The 17,882-nt window shown below is 67.7% G+C and overlaps 3 protein-coding genes across 10 annotated transcripts; 2 read left to right on the top strand and 1 right to left on the bottom strand.

Annotated features, from left to right (window-relative positions):
• Positions 1–307: 307 nt before the first annotated feature.
• Positions 308–2,826, top strand: RPP21 (ribonuclease P subunit p21). 6 transcript variants are annotated; one of them, XM_072848103.1, is made up of 6 exons: positions 308–449; positions 739–903; positions 1,626–1,717; positions 1,807–1,888; positions 2,140–2,244; positions 2,649–2,823. In XM_072848103.1, exons 1-6 carry the CDS (start codon positions 323–325, stop codon positions 2,675–2,677), a joined length of 600 nt encoding a protein of 199 aa, XP_072704204.1. In that variant the 5' UTR covers positions 308–322; the 3' UTR covers positions 2,678–2,823. The 6 variants fall into 6 exon arrangements, with proteins under 6 accessions (XP_072704204.1, XP_072704203.1, XP_072704207.1 ...); XM_072848102.1 differs by having other exon boundaries at positions 2,689–2,786; XM_072848104.1 differs by lacking the exon at positions 308–449 and having other exon boundaries at positions 782–903; positions 2,689–2,826.
• Positions 2,827–2,852: 26 nt separating this feature from the next.
• On the bottom strand, positions 2,853–6,445 carry GNL1 (G protein nucleolar 1 (putative)). 2 transcript variants are annotated; one of them, XM_072847935.1, is made up of 12 exons: positions 6,324–6,445; positions 6,125–6,248; positions 5,905–6,035; positions 5,338–5,531; positions 5,183–5,254; positions 4,887–5,079; positions 4,705–4,818; positions 4,235–4,432; positions 3,602–3,780; positions 3,375–3,522; positions 3,144–3,284; positions 2,853–3,064 (listed from the first exon to the last, which is right to left on the bottom strand). In XM_072847935.1, the coding sequence occupies exons 1-12, from the start codon at positions 6,397–6,399 to the stop codon at positions 2,853–2,855; spliced, it is 1,782 nt and encodes a 593-aa protein (XP_072704036.1). In that variant the 5' UTR covers positions 6,400–6,445. The 2 variants fall into 2 exon arrangements, with proteins under 2 accessions (XP_072704036.1, XP_072704037.1); XM_072847936.1 differs by having other exon boundaries at positions 4,705–4,800.
• A 467-nt stretch (positions 6,446–6,912) lies between these two features.
• On the top strand, positions 6,913–17,502 carry ABCF1 (ATP binding cassette subfamily F member 1). Of its 2 annotated transcripts, XM_072847885.1 has the most exons (26): positions 6,913–7,024; positions 7,675–7,721; positions 7,797–7,880; positions 8,104–8,236; positions 8,378–8,412; positions 8,648–8,749; positions 8,856–8,921; positions 9,005–9,070; positions 9,156–9,230; positions 9,333–9,419; positions 9,522–9,647; positions 10,774–10,874; positions 10,958–11,043; positions 11,154–11,293; positions 11,367–11,515; positions 11,592–11,675; positions 12,343–12,467; positions 12,566–12,678; positions 13,058–13,229; positions 14,201–14,275; positions 14,395–14,465; positions 14,746–14,778; positions 15,536–15,704; positions 16,675–16,739; positions 16,811–16,883; positions 16,960–17,502. In XM_072847885.1, the coding sequence occupies exons 1-26, from the start codon at positions 6,958–6,960 to the stop codon at positions 17,124–17,126; spliced, it is 2,511 nt and encodes an 836-aa protein (XP_072703986.1). In that variant the 5' UTR covers positions 6,913–6,957; the 3' UTR covers positions 17,127–17,502. The 2 variants fall into 2 exon arrangements, with proteins under 2 accessions (XP_072703986.1, XP_072703987.1); XM_072847886.1 differs by lacking the exon at positions 8,856–8,921.
• Positions 17,503–17,882: the final 380 nt, after the last annotated feature.

The following is a 17,882-nucleotide window of genomic DNA, read 5'->3' as shown; positions in this document are numbered from 1 at the left end:
GGCCTTTTGGGGCCGCAGCAGGAGACGCTATAGGGGAGCATCCACCTATAGCACAGGGTCCTCCCCCCCAGGAGTCTCTATAGGGTACTCTCTCTATAGCAGCCCCTATAGCAGAGGCTCTAGGGGAGCCCTGTAGAGCAGTGCCTATAGAATAAGCCCCTATACAGGAATCCCCACCCGGGGGGGCCCCTATAGAAACTGTACCCCACCGTACTGCGGCCCCTATAGAGAAATCGCCACAGGAAGAGGCTCTATAAGCGATTCCCCGTACGGACGGGCTCGCTATAGGTGGTGCCCCTATAGAAAAAGCGCCCCAAAGCGCATGCCCTTTAGGGAGGGGCTGTACCAGGGTGCCTATAGGAGAGCTCCCTATAGAAAAGGAGACGCGGATGGGAGACCCCACAGAAAGATACGGCTCGGGGGGGGCCCTATAGGATGGGGCCCTATAGGTAGGGGGCCTATAGGAAGGGGGGGGGGAAGTTGGTCCGGGTCGCTATAGGGGTCACCCTATAGGGAGGGGCGGTGCCGGGCTCCCTATAGCGGGGTTCCTATAGGGGCCACCCCACAGGGAGGGGCCGTGCCAGGGTTCCTATAGGGGTTACCCTATAGGGGGTCCCGGCGGCCACCGCTCACCGCCACTCGCCGCCGCACCGGGCCCAGCGCCGGAAGTGACGACCCGCGGCCGCGCGCCGTCCGGTGTTGATGACGCCACCCTCCTCCTCCCTTTCTATTCGGCAGAGCGAGGCGGTCCCGCCCACCCCGCCTCCCCCGCCCCCGATGCGGGCGCAGCCAATGGGGAGCGTCGGCCCCGCCCACCCCGCGGAGGCGCGGCCAATCGGGAGCGCGATGGCGGCGCCCGTGCGGGATCGCGAGGCGCTGCAGCGGCTCAGCTTCCTCTTCCAGGTGGGGCGGGGGGGGTCTGGGGGGGACATAGGGGTCTGGGGGCGGGATCTAAGGGCGATATAGGGGTCTGGGGGGCATAGGGGCGATATAGGGGTCGGGGGGGGACATAGAGGGGCTATGGGGGTCCTGGGGAGGGGCTGGGAGAGGCTATGGGGGCCCTGGGGGTGATAGAGGGGGCCGGGGGGCCCTGGGGGGTATGGGGTGTCCTGGGGGGGCTATAGGGTCCTGGGAACGTGTGTGTGTGTGGGGGGGAATAAAGGGGTCTGGGGATTGATCCTGGGGGGTATGGGGGCTCGGGGGAGCCTATAGGGCAGGGAGGGGTTATGGGGGTCCGGGGGGTTCTGGGGAGTCCTGGAGGGCCCTGGAGGGGCTATAGGGGCCCTGGGGGGGATATAGGGGTCTAGGGGAGTATGGGGGGTCCTGGGAAGGGCTATAGGGTCTTGGGAGGAGCTATAGGGGCCCTGGGGAGGTTATGGGGGGGATAGAGAGGTCTGGGGGGCCTCGGGGGGTATGGGAGGGGCTATAGGGTTTTGGGAGGGGCTATAGGGGGGCCTGGGAGCTTGGGGGGGGATAAAGGGGTCCAGGGAGTGATCCTGGGGGGTTATGGGGTCCAGGGGAGTCAGTGGGGCTGGGGGGCACAGGAGGGGGCTATGGGGTGTGGGGGTTATTCCAGGGAGCTGGGGGGCAGCAGAGGGGGTCTGCAGCTGTACCCCCCCCCCCAGGCCGCGCACTGGGTGCTCCCCCACAGCCCCGCCCTCGCCCGCTTCTACTGCAGCACCCAGCGAGGGGCCGCCCGCCGCCTCGTCCTGCGCATGTGAGATGGGGGGGTGAGGGGGCACTTGGGGGCCCCCCACGGCACGGGGGCTGTGGGGAGGGGTCCTGCCCCCCCCTCCCCCCCCCCAGGGACCCCTCGGTGAAGCGAGCCGTGTGCCGCCGCTGCTGCTCCCTCCTGCTGCCCGGGGCCGGGGCTGCCTGCGCCTGCGGGGTGGGTCCGGGGGCACCCCGGGGGGTGGGGGCACCCTAGGGGGACGGGGGGACGGGGGACGGACACCGGGGGGACAGGGGACAGCTGGGGGGTGCGTGTGACTGGGGAGGGAAGGGAAGATGACTGGGGGGGGGATGATTGGGGAGAGCTGTCTCAGTGAAGGGTGGGGGAGCCCCCGCACAAACTGGGGTCCCCCGGGGGGTGGGGGGGTGTGGGGAGGGGCTGAGCCGGCCCCTGGCTCCCTCCCGCAGGGGGAGGGCAGCCCCGCGCCGTCCTGCGCTGCCGGAGCTGCGGGCGCTTCCGCCGCTACCTCTGCCAGCGGGAGCTCCGCCCCCTCGGCCAGGCCCCGCCCACCGGTGAGGGAAGGGGCGGGGCCCCATGGGGGAGAGGGGTGGGCGGGGCCCCATGGGGAGGGAGAGGGGGGAGAGGGGGTAGGGGGAGGAGGGGGCGGGGGAGGAGGGGGGTGGGGCTCCCTGGGGGGAGGAGGGGGAGGAGGGGGGGCAGGGCCCCCTGGGGGGAGGAGGGGGAGGAGGGGGCGGGGCCCCTGGGGGAGGAGGGGGGAGGAGGGGGGGCGGGGCCCCCTGGGGGGGAGGGGCTTGGCTTAGGGGGCAGGGCCCACCCTGTTGGGAGCCAATCAGGGTGGGGCAACTTAAGGCTAATTAAGGGATGAAAGTAGTTGGGTGGGGCTATATCCAAATAAGGGCAGAGGTGGGTGGGGTTAAGGGATGGGGGCAGCTATCAGGGTGACATCACTCCCCAGGCCCCGCCCTAGACGACAACCCAGCATAATCCCTACCCAGCAACAGAGCAGCAACACGAGCTCCGATTGGTCTCTGCAGAAGGCTCCTCTAGCCAATGAGAAAACCCCAGCTGCAGAAATAAACCTCCTTTTATTCCATATATGGTATTGGTGTAGTGATACAGGGCTGGGTCTCTGATTGGCCCAGCGCTCTGAGGGGCGGGGCTAACACTCATCCTCTCCCAGCAGAGCAAAGGGATTGGGGGCAGTGCTGGCAGAGGGCGTGGCCTCCCCAGGCTCCTCCTCCTCAGCACTGTCACACTCTTCCTCCTCCGAGGCCGAAGCCTCCCCGGGGGGAGCGGAGCCGCGGCCGCTTGGGTCCCCCCGCTCCTGCAATGCCGCCAGCGCCGCCGTCTCGGGGTGCTGCTCCCACAAATCTGGGGGGGCACGGTGAGGGGATCTGGGAACCCAAAAATGGGGGGGGGGGAGGGGGAAGGGGGGTTGGGGGGGGCTCACCCTTCTGGGCAGCGTAGCCAGGGGGGCGCAGGCAGAGACGGATTCGCCCCTCGGCCACTAGCCGCAGGATGCTGTTAGCCGCCCGGTAGACGTCGTTACGAGCCGCCTTTGCCGTCTTGTACCCTCGTTTCTCTGCCCATGCTGAGAAAAAAAAAACAAAACGCTATTAACATTAAAAAGAAAAAATAAATTAACCCGATTTCGAATGAATTTTGAAAGAGAGCGCTGTACCTTCGCAGATATCCCAGGCGGTCCAGCCGGCAGCGGCGCTGGGGGGCCGCAGCTGGAGGAGAGGCGGCAAGGGGAGGCGGGAGGCCAGGTAGCCCACGGCCGAGTAGGGCTCCTGCAGCTGCGAGATGGGGTAGACGCCCGCCAGCACCTTGGGGACACGCACGGGTGGGGCTCAGCGGGGACGGGGACGGGCTCCGTGAAGGGGGTGCGGGGGGGCTGGGACCCACCTGCAGGGCCGGAGGGGCGCGGGAAGGGAAGACGAGGCCGGGGCAGTCGCAGAGACGGACGCAGGGGGTGAGGAAATGGGTCTGGAAGTAGCGGGTGCGGCCGGGGGTGCGGGAGACACTGACTGTGCTGCGCCCCACCAGCGCATTCAGCACCGACGATTTGCCCGCATTCGGCAGGCCTGAGGGGAGGGGGAGGCTCGGGACACACCCCTTGCCAGGAGCCACGCCCCTAGGCCACACCCCCAGACTACTCCCCCCAGTCCATCAACCGCCATTTCCCTCCCCTTAACCCAGTGGGTGGGGACACCCCATAAGCCACGCCTACAGTGGCAGGCTCCACCCCTACCCCCAGGCTCCTCCCACAACCCCCACCTCCTTCGGGCAAAACCCCTTTGCCCTGTGGCCACACCCCCTTATCAGCCCCACCCCAGATGAAGCCACACCCCTCCCCATCAGATCCCTCCCCATTAGGCCCCGCCCCCCACGACGCCCCACCCTCCTGGTTGACCCCACCCCTTTGCTGGGCCCCCCCCCCCTCAGGGCTTTATCCCCCACCCAGGGTAATGGCCCCCGGTGAAGCCCCGCCCTCACCGACACAGCCCCGCCCCTCACCGACACAGCCCCGCCCCTCACCGACACAGCCCAGGGTGAGGACGCCATGGCGGTAGCGCTCCCACTGCCGGGGCGGCTCCACGGGGCCGTCGCCGTCCTCCCCTGCCTCTTCTTCCTCCTCCTCCTCCTCCTCCTCCTGCTGCTGCTCTTCCTCCTCCTCCCCCCGCGCCGCCGCCTCCTCCGCCCGGTCCAGCCGCGCTCGCCAGCTGCTCAGGTCCACTGCGACCCCACGGTGGGTGACGACGAGGGGGCACCCAGGGGACCCCCAGCACCCAGGGGACACAGGGACCCCCCCTCCAGCACCCAGGGGACACAGGGACCCCCCGCCCCCCCCAGGCCCCTGCTGTGCGTCCCCCACCCCCCACCCCAAACACCCCCCGGAATGCCCACCCCAGCATGAAGCTAAGCAGGGTCCGCCCCGTACAGAGAGCGGATGGGAGACCCCCCCCCCCACACACACCCCCAGCACCCACGGGTGCTCCCCCGCTCACCTTCTCCCCCCACGATGCTCTCGCAGGCCTCCAGCAGCTGCCGGGGTCCCACAGCCCGGCTCCAGCCGCCCCCCCGCTTCTGCCGACGCTGCACTCCTGGGGGGGAGAAGCACCCTGTCACCCCGGTGTGTCGTCCCCCCCCGACCCCGCGCCACCCCCACCCCACCCTCCCGGGTCCCTACCGGGTGCGGGGCTCCGTCGGAGGGCGGAGGTGAAGGGGACGACGCGGGCGGCGGGGAAACGACGGCGCAGGAGGTGGCTCCAGGCGGTGGCCACGGCGGGGGAGGTGAGGTCCACTTTGTTGAGGATGAGGATCAGGCCCTTCCCCAGCTCCCGCGTCACGTGGGTGGCCAGCGCCGGTGGCACGTTCAGCGCCTGGGGGACAGAAAAGGCGGGGGGGGGGGTGGTCAGCCGAACCCCAAACGCTGGGGTCCGTCCCACGCCTGCGTGTCCCCCCCGCCTTCCGCCCCGTACTCACCGGGTGCCGGGCGTCGGTGATGAGGAGGATGATGTCGGACATCTCCAGCACCCGCCAGAGCTGCCGCCATGTCTGGGGAGGGGGACGGAGAGGGGACGCGGTGACCCCCTTGTCCCTTAACCCCCTCCCCGCGTATCCCCCATCTCTTTTCTCACCTCCAGGTTGTGCTCAAAGGGAGCCACGTCCCCTCCATCGTCGTCACCGTCGCTGCCCCCCTCCTCGCCCCCCCTGGGGCGCTGGCCCTCCCGCAGAGCTCGGAGGAAGGCGCCGAAAGCCGCTTCCTCCCGCGTCCGCAGCTCCTCCGGGCTCATGGCGAAGCTCCAGGGTGGTCGGCGGGGGAAGTCCAGCCCTGGCACCCGGCAGCCTGGATCCCACCGGGCCCTGGGACCCCCCCTCCGGGGGGTGTCTCCCCCCCCCAGGGGCCATTTACCCCTCTCTGCGGCCACCTCCCCCCCTCCACCTATCTCATTGCCTCCTCCGCACCCCGCTCAACTATTATTAACCCCCCTTTTCAAATTAATTAACTTCTAGATGATTAATTAGAGCCTCTGCTAGGGCAATTATCTCTCCTGCGGTTGTTAGCTACAGCCCCCAGCACTTAAGTGCACCCCCAAGTGCTCAACTGCCCCCCAACCCCTCAACTGCCCCCCTCACCCCCTTTCTCTGCTTATTTACCCCCCGGTACTTATTTCCCCCCTCCACCCGGGGTATCTGCCCCTCACCGGGGCCGTAGATGGTGTCAGGGTCCAGCTCGAGGGCGGTCTCGGGCAGCAGCTCCAGCAGCTCCTCCTGGGCCCGGCGCCGGCGTCGCGCCAAGGCTTCGGCCCGCGGCCCCCCCAGCTGCAGCCGGAACCTGCCGGATACCGGGGGCCTCACGTAGACGCTCGGGTCCCCTTAAAACCGCACCAAGCCCACCCGCCCCCCTCCATCCCTCCCGGCTACCTGCCGGGGTCGTGGCGGCGGGGAGGAGGAGCCGGGTCTCCCGCTTCGACGGGGACCGCATCGCTACCCCGCTCCCGGCTCCCGCTGCGGCTGCCCGGGCCCGAGTCCGGTCCTGCCGGGGCATCTACGGACAGAGAACGGGGGTCAGGGGCCCAGCCGGTCGTCGCGGTCCTCCCCCGGCCGGGCCCCCCCCCCTCACCGCCCCGCTTCCGTTCGCGCCGGTCGCGGAGCTGCTGCTTCTTCCGCTTCGCGCTGAACGGCCGCTTGCGGGGCATGACGGGAGGTCACGTGGTGGGGCGGGGCCGGCCGAGGCCAATAGCAACGGGGGAAGGCGGGGAGAGCGGGAGGTGGGAGGGGCAGGAGCCAATGGGAGGGAACATCACCTCAGAGCGGGGGCGGGACGAATCGGCGAGAGAGCCAATGGCAGGAAACCTCGTCCGGCGAGGGAAGGGCGAACCAGAAGGAGCCAATGGGAGAACGAGTTACCACAGAAGGGGGCGGGACGAAAAGGTGACAGCCAATGGGAGAAAAACTCTGCGCAGAGGGGGGCGGGACGAACCCGCGAGAGCCAATAGAAGGAAAAATCACCTCAGAGCATGCGGCGGGGCGAGCGCGCGCGAGCCAATGGGAGGTAGCATCACCCCAGAAGGGGGCGGGACGAACCCGCCCCACCCGATAAGGAGGTCAGTGGGCGGGACCCGTCATCCAGCGAACCAATCGAAAGCGACGACGGCCCGGGCCGGTGCCGTGGCGGACCGGAAGAGGTGCCTTTGCGGAGCGACGCTCTAGACGAATCTCTGTGTCTGCGCAGGCGCACTACGCGGCGCCCGGCCATGCCGAAGGGAGCGCGCCCGGCGGCGGCCAAGCAGGAGGAATGGCGGGGGGAGGGCGAGGGGCAGGGTAAGGCCAGGGATCAGGGGCCCTCCGGGGGTGGGGGAGGGGAGGCAGGACACCTGGGTGCGGGGGGGGAGGGGCGGTGGGTCTGGGGGAGGGGCCCGGCTGCCTGGGTGCCCTGAAGGGACGGTGTAGGCCGGGGAGGGGGAATTAACCCTTTGAGGGGGTTAAGCCTTTGAGGGAGGATTAACCCTTCGGGGGGGATTAATCCTTTGGGGGGATTAGGCCTTTTAGAGGGAGGATTAACCCCTTTGGGGGGGATTAAGCCTTTGGGGGTGATGGCCTTTTGGGGGGCGTTAAGCCTTTGAGGGAGTAATTAACCTCTTTGGGGGGTGATTACCCCTTTGGGGGGGGGATTACCCCTTTGGGGGGGGGATTAACCCCTTTGGGGGGGATTAACCCTTTGGGGGGATTAATCCCTTGGGGGGATTAAGCCTTTGGGGGGGAAATTAAGCATTTTAAGGGGTAATTAACCCCTCTGGGGGATTAACCCCTCTGGGGGGGATCAACCCCTCTGGGGGCCCTTGGGCGTGTGGGGGGTGGCAAAGCAGTTGGGGAGGGGACGCCGGGGTCCCACAGCCCGGGGGGGGGATGGGAGGCGCCTGGGGGGTGGGGCAGGGCATGTGTGGGGGATGACGCTGACACCCCTCCCCCAGACCAGCCGGTGAAGAAGGGCAAGAAGGACCGGCGGGGGAAGAAATCGGTGAGTGCTTGACCCCTCACCCCTCACCCCTGACCCCAAGCCTGCTACCCCTTGACCTCTGCCCTTTGCCCTTAGTTCTTCGAGGAGCTGGCGGAGGAGGGGAAGCCGGCGCCCGCCGAGGCCCCCACCCCCCCGGAGAAGGAGGCGCCGCCCCAACAGGTTCGTTAGGGCTGCGCTAATGAGGGGGGCGGAGCTTGTTCAGCTGAAGGGGCGGGGCTAGGAGGGGTGGGGTTAGAATGGGTGGGGCTAGAGGGGGTGGGGTTAGAATGGGTGGGGATAGAATGGGTGGGGCTGGGGGGACGGTGGGGCCTTAATACTAACGAGTGGGATAACGAGAGGAGTAATTAAGGAGGGGGTTAACGAGGCTCCCCTCCCCCGCCAGGCCTCCCGGAAGAAGCGAGACCGGCGGAAAGAGCGGCGGCGGCCGGGGGTGGAGCCTGAGCCCGAGGAGGTGGAGCTTAGCCGGCGCCTGCAGGAGCTGGCGGCCGCGGGCAGTGAGGAAGAGGAGGAGGCCGGTGAGTCCTTCATCACCCCCCAGGAGCAGCGAGTCTGCCCCGGCTAGAGCGTCCCCACCAGGAAGCGCTGGGCTGGGGCTGCTCTAGGCCGTGGCTGACCTGCGCCTCTATGGTTCCTCGCTGACCGGGTCTCCCCCACAGCGCCGGCCCCCAGGAAAGGGGGGAGGAGGAGGAAGGTGAGCGCATGGGGGGGGGTCCCCAAAATAGGGGAGGGACCCCAAAGTATGGGGGAGGGGTGTGGAAATTTTACGGGGGGAGCCCAAAACCGGGGACAAGCGGGAAAATGGGGAGGAAAAGAAGTGAAAATCTGGGGGGGAGGGGGGTAAAACTGGGCCCCCCTGAAATTTGGGGGGGGTGGGGGGAAGGAAATACTTTGGGGTCCCCACCCCCACTCGTGCGTCCCCCTCCCAGGGCGGCAACGTCTTCGCGGCGCTGAGCCAGGAGCAGAGCGAGGAGGAGGAGGAGGAGAAGAGGGACGAAGGCCCGCAGCCCGGCAAGGGCAAAAGCAACAAGGTGGGGGTACCCGGCTGCCTGGGGGGGGGCACCCCAAAAGCTGGGTCCTGTGTTGGGGGAGGGGCCTGGATGCTTGGGTCCCGCCCTCTCTGACGGCTCGGGGCAGGAGGAAGAGGAGGGTGAGAAGAAGAAGAAGAGCCGCAAGAACGAGAAGACCAAGGGGAAGCGGCAGGTGAAGGAGCGGACGGGTGGGGGGGGGTGTCCCCATACTTTGGGGTCTCACCCCACCGTTTCCCTCCCCCCATCCCCCCCCAGGGAAAAGCCGCCAGCGAGGACGAGGCCGAAGGCTCCGACGAGGACGCGCGGCCCAAAGGCGGAAAGGTGAGGAGTGGGGGGTGGGGCAAACCCGGACGCCTGGGTCCCCTTTGGTGGGGGATGGGGGTCTGACCCCACCCCCCCACCCCAGAACAAGTTTGCGGCGCTGTGCGACGACGAGGAGGAGGAAGATGAGGCCGAAGAGCCCCGGAAGGGCAGCGAGCCCGTGAGTCCCGTGGGGTGAGGGGAGGGGGGGAGCCCGCCGGATGCCCCGGGCGAGGCTGACAGGGGATGGGGGTGGGGTGGGGGGGCGTGTCCCTTGTCACAGGAGGAGGAGGAGGAGGAAGAGGCCGGGAGGAAGGCCGAGCCCGACGCCCGCGTCAGCAAGAAGGAGAAGAAGAAGATGAAGAAGCAGGTGAGGGCGGGGGGGGGCGGGGCCTGGTCGGGGGTGGGTGTGGTTTGGTGAGGGGGGGCGTGGCTTGGCGCTAACCCCGCCCCTTCTCCCCCCCCCCCCCAGCTGGAGTACGAGCGGCAGGTCGCCACCATAAAGGCGGCGGCGGCGGCGGGGGAGAACGACTTCTCGGTGTCGCAGGCCGAGCTCTCCTCCCGGCAGGCCATGCTGGAGAACGCCTCCGACATCAAGGTCACCCCCAAACCCCCCCTGGGGGACCCCCAAAACCTCCCCCCCGGGACCCCCAAAACCCCCCGGGACCTCCCTGCATCACCCCAAACCCCCCCCGTAAAGGCCAAGGAGATGGTACCTGCCTCCCCCCCGCCATCCCGGTGAGGTGGTATCTCCCGTGTACATATCCCCCCCGTACTAGAGACGTGGTATCGTCCTTCTCTCAGTGGGCTGCACCATTGTACTGGGGAATAGGGGGGCTGGGCCATACCATTGTACTGGGGAAGGGGGAACTGGGATATGCTATTGTATTGGGTGAAGGGGGAGGAGCTGGTCTGCAGCATTATACTGGGAAAGGGGGGAGCTGGGTCATACCATTGTGGTGGAAAGGGGGAGACTGGGTCATGCCATTGTGGGGGAAAAGGGGAGAGTGGGTCATACCGTTGTAGTGGGGAAGGGGGAAAGTGGGGTATACCATTGGGGGAAAAAGGGGGAACTGGGTTATTTGTACTGGGAAAAGGGGGGAAACTGGGTCATACCATTATACTGGGGAAGGGGGGAACTGGGTCGTACCATTATATGAAGGAAGAGAGAACTGGGTCATACCATTATATTGGGGAAGGGGGAACTGGGTCATGCTATTATACTGGGGAAGGGGGGGAACTGGGTCATGCCATTATACTGGGGAAGAACAGAAAGTGGGTCATACTATTATACTGGGGAAGGGGGGGAAAGTGGGTCATACCATTATACTAGGGAAGGAGAGGAACTGGGTCATACCACTGTACTGGGAAAAGAGGGGAGTAGAGCTATGCTATTATACTGGGAAGGGGGGAATTGGGATATACCATTTTAATGGGAAAGGGGGGACTGGATCATTATTATACTGGGAAAGGGGGGTATGTGGGTCATACCATCATTCTGTGAAAAAGGGGGAAGTGGGCCGCACCATTATACTGGGAAAGGGGGACATTGGGACAGACCATTACACTGGGAAACGGAGCGGGGAGGGAACTGGATCACACCGTTATACTGGGGAAGAGGAGGAACTGGGCCATACCACTTCCCCGGAGGAAGAGGGGTGCTGGGCCATGGGGGGGTCAGGGGGCTGGGGGGCTTCCTGACCCCCCCCTTTTCCCCGTCGCAGCTGGAGAAGTTCAGCATCTCGGCCCACGGGAAGGAGCTCTACGTCAACGCCGACCTCTACATCGTGGCCGGGCGCCGCTACGGCCTCGTGGGACCCAACGGGTGGGTGCCCCCCACCCTTGGGTGGGCTGGAGGGGGGGTGTTAGCGGCACCCCGGCGGCGTTTAACCCCTCGCTTGCCGGCAGGAAGGGGAAGACGACGCTGCTGAAGCACATCGCCAACCGGGCGCTGAGCATCCCCCCCAACATCGACGTCTTGCTCTGCGAACAAGGTGCGTTGGGGGGGGGGAGCCCTGGCTACCCGGATCCCCCCCAAAAAACCCTTGAAACCCCCCCTAAAAACACTTCAGACCCCCCCAAAATTCCCTTCTTTGTCCCGCAGAGGTGGTGGCGGACGACACGCCGGCGGTGCAGGCGGTGCTGCGGGCCGACACCAAGCGGCTGCGGCTGCTGGAGGAGGAGAAACGGCTGCAGGCGATGCTGGAGGGGGGAGACGACGCGGCCGCCGAGCGCCTGGAGAAGGTAAGGGGACACCTGGGGACATCGGGGAGCCCCTGAGAAATCCCCTCCCCCCCCTAAATTTGACACCCCGTAGGTGTACGAGGAGCTGCGGGCCATCGGGGCGGCCGCCGCCGAGGCCAAGGCGCGGCGGATCCTGGCCGGTTTGGGTTTCAATCCCGAAATGCAGAACAGAGCTACTAGAAAATTCTCCGGTGGGTGGCGGATGAGGGTGTCGCTGGCTCGGTAAGTGACAGAAAGGGGACGTTAGGGGGGGGACGGGCGGGGTTGGGACCCGCCGGTGACAGCGGTGTCACCTCAGGGCCTTGTTTATGGAGCCGACGTTGCTGATGTTGGACGAACCCACCAACCACCTCGACCTCAACGCCGTCATCTGGCTCAACAAGTGGGGCCGAGGGGACAAAGAGGGGGGACAAGGGACAAACGGGGGGACGAGGGACAAGCAGGGGGTCCCACGGGTGCGGGGGGACCCTGAGGGGGGGTGTCACCGGAGTGGGGCGTCCCCCATGGAGAGGGGGACTCGGGATGGGGGGTTGTAGGAGAGCGGGGTGTCCCCGGGGTGGGGTGTCCCCAGGGTGGCGATGTCCCCAAGGTGAGGTGATGCCACGACGGGGTGTCCCCGAGGTGTGGTGACACCATGGGAGGGTGTCCCCAGGGTGGGGGTGTCCCCAGGGTGGGGGTGTCCCCAAGGTGGGGGTGTCCCCAAGGTGGGGTGACACCACGATGGGGCATCCCCAGGGTGGGGTGTCCCCAAAGTGGGTTTGTCTCCAGGGTGGGGTTGTCCCCAGGGCGGGGTGTCCCCAGGGCGGGGGTGTCCCCACGGCGGGGGTGTCCCATGGCAGGGGTGTCCCCAGGAGGGGGTGTCCCCATGGCAGGGTGTCCCCATTGTGGCGCTGTCCCCAAAACATTGTCCTCCATGATCTCAGCGCGTCCCCAAAGCTGCCATTCCCCTCTGTCCCCACCCTGGGGCTTCCCCCCACAACCGGGGTGTCCCCTCAACGTCCCGTGTCCCCCCCCGCGACGTCCCCGTGTCCCCCCCCCCCCTTTCCCAGCTACCTGCAAACCTGGAAGAAGACGCTGCTGGTGGTGTCGCACGACCAAGGTTTCCTCGATGACGTCTGCACCGACATCATCCACCTCGACGCGCAGCGGCTCTTCTATTACCGCGGCAATTACAGTACGGGGGGGGGAGGGGCAAATTCGGGGGGCGCTGGGGCAATTGGGGGGGTTAATTACCCCCTTCGGCCCCCCGATGTCCCCCCGTGTCCCCCGCAGTGACCTTCAAGAAGATGTACCAGCAGAAGCAGAAGGAGCTGCTCAAGCAGTTCGAGAAGCAGGAGAAGAAGCTCCGCGACCTCAAGGCCGGCGGCAAATCCACCAAGCAGGCGGTTCGTCAGGGGAGATCCCCCCGGGATCCCTGGGATCCGCTCCCCCGGGATCGCCGGCTCTCGGTTCCCCCGCGTCCGTCCCCCCCCCCCGCCCCAGATCCCCGTCCTGGGGACCCCCCATCCTTCCTGGGATCCCTTCTACGGGGGTTGGCTTCCACCCCCACCGTGGGCGGGATCCACTGCAGGGATCCAGAGGGATCTGGAGGCAGGATCTACCCACGGCGGGGTTGGGGGGGGTGTGTGTTAGGGGGGTCGTTACCCCACGGGCTTCCCCACGCTTGGATCCCAGCTCCCTAGAAGCGATCTGGTGAGGAGCGGGGTGGGGGGGGGAGCTCAGCAGATCCCCGAGTGGATCCCCAAGCGGATCCTGGTCCCGCAGGAGAAGCAGACGAAGGAGGCGCTGACGCGGAAGCAGCAGAAGTGTCGGCGGCGGACGGCGGCGGAGGAAGCGGCCGAGGCCCCGGAGCTGCTGAAGCGACCCCGGGAATACACCGTGCGCTTCACCTTCCCCAACCCGCCCCCCCTCAGCCCCCCCATCCTCGGCCTCCACGGTACCCCCAAACTGGGGGGCGGTTGGGGGGGCAGTTGGGGGGGATTTGGGGGGCCTGTGGGGTACTGGGGGGAGTTAGAGGGGATTTGGGGGGCTGTGGGGCAGTGGGAGGGCGGTTGGGGGGATTTGGGGGCTGTGGGGTACGGGGGGAGTTGGGGGATTTGGGGGTCTATGGGGCAGTGGGAGGGCGGTTGGGGGGATTTGGGGGCTGTGGGGCACTGGGGGAGCGGTTGGGGGGGGATTTGGGGGCTGTGGGGTACGGGGAGGAGTTAGAGGGGATTTGGGGGGCTATGGGGCACTGGGGGAGCGGTTGGGGGAGATTTGGGGGCTGTGGGGTACTGGGGGGGATTTGGGGGGCTGTGGGGCACTGGGAGGGCGGTTGGGGGGATTTGGGGGGCTATGGGTCACTGGGAGGGCGGTTGGGGGGATTTGGGGGACTGTGGGGCACTAGGGGGCGATTGGGGGATTTGGGGGCTGTAGGGCACTGGGGGGAGTTAGAGGATTTGGGGGCTATGGGGCACTGGGGAGGCGGTTGGGGGGATTTGGGGGCTGTGGGGCACTGGGGGAGTTAGAGGGGATTTGGGGGGCTATGGGGCACTGGGGGGAGTTAGAGGGGATTTGGGGGCTGTGGGGCACTGGGGGCAGTTGGGGGATTTGGGGGACCTGTGGGGGTGTTACAGGGGATTGGGGGATGTGGGGCGCTGGGGGGCAGTTAGGGGATTTGGGGGCTGGGGGCTGTTACGGGGGATTGGGGGGCCGTGGGGCACCGGGGGGTCTGCGAGGGGGATTTTGGGGGCTGGGGGGATTTGGGGTGTTAAGCAGTCACTGGGGGACGTGGGGCACTGGGGGGGTGTTAGGGGCCTCTGTGGGGAGTTGGGGGCAGCTGGGGCCTTAGGGGGCCCAGGGGACGCTGGGGGCCCCGGGAGCTTGGGGGTATTTGGGGTGCCTGGGCCCCCATCTCACCCCCCCCAGGCGTCGACTTTGGCTACGAGGGGCAGGAGCTGCTCTTCCGCAACCTCGACTTCGGCATCGACATGGAGTCGCGGGGTGGGCCCCCCGCTTTTGGGGAGACCCTACAATAACACGGGGGGCCCCGGGGGGGGCCCCCTACCCCCCCCCCCTTTTTTTTTTTTAACACCCCCCATTTTTTTATCCCCACCCCCAAGTTTGCATCGTGGGCCCCAACGGCGTGGGGAAGAGCACGCTGCTGCAGCTCCTCACCGGGCGGCTGACGCCGGTAGGGCCCCCCCCAGAATATGGGGGTGCGCCCCCAAAACGGGGTGGGGAGGGGGGAGAAGGGGGGGAGGGGGTTGTATCGATCTGGGGGGCTGCGCTGGGTTTTGGGGGGGGACACCCTACAATACCACCCTGGGGGAGGGGTTTGGGGCATCCCCGGGTTTTGGGTGCTGGGGGGTGTGGGGAGGTTCCCGGGGGGTGGGGGGTCTGGGGGTTTTGGGGACCCCCTGGGCTCGGGGGGTGTTTGGTTTTGGGGTTCCCCCAGCGCGTTTCTCTGGCAGATACGGGGGCAGATGCGCAGGAACCACCGGCTGGTGAGCGGGGGGCGGGGCCTCTGGAGGGGCGGGGCTTCGGGTGGGGCGGGGCTTGTGCAGAGGGCGGGGCTTCGGGAGAGGGTGGGGCAAGTAGGGATGGAGGAGCTCTGAAAGGGGTGGGGCTTGTGCGTAGGGGTGGAGCCTGCAGACGCATGTGGGCCAGGGGGTGGGGCCTTCAGGGGCGTGGCTTCCTGCCTAGTAGTGACAGAGCATTGGGGGCGGTGCTTATGAGTAGGGGCGGGGCCAGCTGAGGGGCAGGGTTTCCTTCCTAGGAGTGACATAACATTGGGGGCGGTGCTTATGAGTAGGGGCGGGGCCAGTTGAGGGGCGGGGTTTCCTTCCTAGGCGTGACATAACATTGGGGGCGGTGCTTATGAGTAGGGGCGGGGCCAGCTGAGGGGCGGGGTTTTCTTCCTAGGCGTGACAGAGCATTGGGGGCGGTGCTTATGAGTAGGGGCAGGGCCAGCTGAGGGCGGGGCTTGCTTCGTAGGCGTGACAGACATTGGGGGCGGTGCTTATGAGTACAGGTGGGGCCTGTTGAGGGGCGTGGCTTCTTGCCTAGGAGTGTCAGCACATTGGGGGCGGTGCTTATGAGGAGGGGTGTGGCTTATCCATGGGGGCGTGGCTTTCTACTCCAGGCAGGCTGTTCCATGAAGCTTGGGGGGGGGGGGGTTAATCCCATGGGTGCGGCCGGTGGGTGCGGCGGGTGGGCGTGGCCGGTGGGCGTGGCCTGACCCCCTTCCCCCCCCCCCCGCAGAAAGTGGGCTTCTTCAACCAGCAAGCGGCCGAGCAGCTGCGGCTGGAGGAGACGGCGGCCGAGTACCTGCAGCGCAGCTTCAACCTGCCCCACCAGGACGCCCGCAAGTGCCTGGGCCGCTTCGGGCTGGAGGGACACGCCCACACCCTGCAGATCGCCAAGCTCTCCGGTGGGGGCGGGGCCGGGGGCGGGGACAGAGCTGGGGGGCGGGGATAGAGCTGGGGGCGGGGATAGAGCTGGGGGCGGGGATAGCGCTGGGGGCAGGGACAGCGCTGGGGCGGGGACAGTGCTGAGGGGCGGGGATAGAGCTGGGGGCGGGGATAGCGCTGGGGGCAGGGACAGCGCTGGGGCGGGGACAGTGCTGAGGGGGCGGGGATAGAGCTGGGGGCGGGGATAGCGCTGGGGGCGGGGATAGCGCTGGGGGGCGGGGACAGTGCTGAGGGGCAGGGACAGTGCTGAGGGGGCGGGGATAGCGCTGGGGGAGGGGATAGCGCTGGGGGAGGGGATAGCGCTGGGAGGGTGGGGATAGAGCTGGGGGCGGGGATAGAGCTGGGGGGCGGAGATAGCGCTGGGGCGGGGATAGCGTTGGGGGCGGGGATAGCGCTGGGGGGCGGGGTCTGGGCTGTTTGTGCCTCATGGAGCTGCTGGGGTGGGGAGGGAGGGGATGGGTGGGGTCAGGGCAGGGGCGGGGTGTCGGTGGAGGGCGGGGTTTCGGCGGGGGTGGGGCCGGTGCCTCCAGGGATGGGGGAAAGGGGAGGGGCTTGAGGAAATGGGGCGGGGCTCCCTGGATGGGGGTGGGGCCGGCACCTCCGAGGATAGTGGGGAAGGGGAGGGGCTTGGGGCAATGGGGCGTGGCCTCCTGGATCGGGGTGGGGCATCAGGGTAGCGTGATTCTGGAGGGGAGTGGCTTTTCCTGAGCGGGGTGGGGTTGGGAAGGGGCGTGGCTGTCATGGTGGGCGGGGCCAAGAGGCAGAACACAGGGGAGGAGCCGGGCTGGGTGTTATTGGCAGGGCTCAGAGCCTATCAGGGAGCGGGGGAGGGGGGGTTGGGCCACTCAGCCCAGGGGGTGGAGCCGCACCAGGGGCGGAGCTACACCCGGGGGCGGGGCTCCCTGGCTGAGCCCCGCCCCTTCCGCGCAGGGGGGCAGAAGGCCCGGGTGGTGTTTGCCGAGCTGGCCTGCCGCGAGCCCGACGTCCTCATCCTGGTGAGCGGGCGGGGCGGAGGGGGCGGGGCGGGGCCCGTCCCCCTCCCCCTCACCCGCCCCTCCCCCGCCAGGACGAACCCACCAACAACCTGGACATCGAATCCATCGACGCTTTGGCCGACGCCATCAACGACTACCGGGGAGGTGAGGGGGGGGGGGGAAGGGATGGGGGAGGGGAGAGGGGGTGTGACGTCATCGCCGCCTCCCCGTGACCTCACAGCCGTCATCGTGGTGAGCCACGACGCCCGCCTGATCACGGAGACGGGCTGCCAGCTGTGGGTGGTGGAGGAGCGGGGCCTCAGCCAGATCGACGGCGACTTCGAGGACTACAAGCGGGAGGTGCTGGAGGCGCTGGGGGAGGTCGTCATCAACCGCCCCCGCGAGTGAGGAGGGGGCGGCGGCGGTGGGGGAGGGGCCACCCCTCCCCCCCCTCCCCTCCCCCCACCCCGGGAATAAAGCGCAGTGGTGCACCAATGGCTGCAAAGCGCCTTGCTTGGGGGCTGCCGGCAGTAGGTTCCAGAGTGAACAAACGCCTTCAGTAGGTTCCAGAGTGAACGCGGACCAACCCTCCCCTCCCCCCAGCGCTGACATCAACCGCTCCGACTTTTGGGGTTTTTTTTTCCACCAGTTTATTATTAATGTACAAAATATACAAAAGGGGGAGGGGCGGGCGCGGGGGGCCCCTCCCCCAACCAAGTTTTCACAGAAAACAGCATCCGGCGCAGCCCCTCCCCCACCCCTTCCCCCACCCCCACCCACAAAATCGCCTCCCCCTCCCCCGGCGGCGCAGCCCGGGCGGCGGCGTCTGGCGCACGTGCGTGTGCAAGTGGGGGTGCAACGGCCCCGGGCGCAAGGGGGGGGGAGGGGAGGGGAAGGGGGGGGAGGGGCGGTTCCCCCGGCTTTGAGGCAGTTTTGCACCCCGGGGGGGGTGGGGGGGTCCGGCCCCCCCGCACAGGGGGATTTAACCCCCCCCGGGGGTATTTATGTGCCGCTGGGGGGAGGGGCGGGGTTTACACCCCATAGAGGAGGCGGGTTCTGCCCCATAGAGGGGGATTTGTGCCCCATAGAGGGGGGGTTCTGCCCCGGGGGGGTCTTTACACCCCATAGGTGGGCAGGGATGTGCCGCTAGGGATGGGGGCGGGA

This window comes from Ciconia boyciana, chromosome 29 (assembly GCF_034638445.1).
Source record: "Ciconia boyciana chromosome 29, ASM3463844v1, whole genome shotgun sequence".
Lineage (NCBI taxonomy): Eukaryota > Metazoa > Chordata > Aves > Ciconiiformes > Ciconiidae > Ciconia > Ciconia boyciana.
This window is presented reverse-complemented; position numbering and strand designations above follow the sequence as displayed.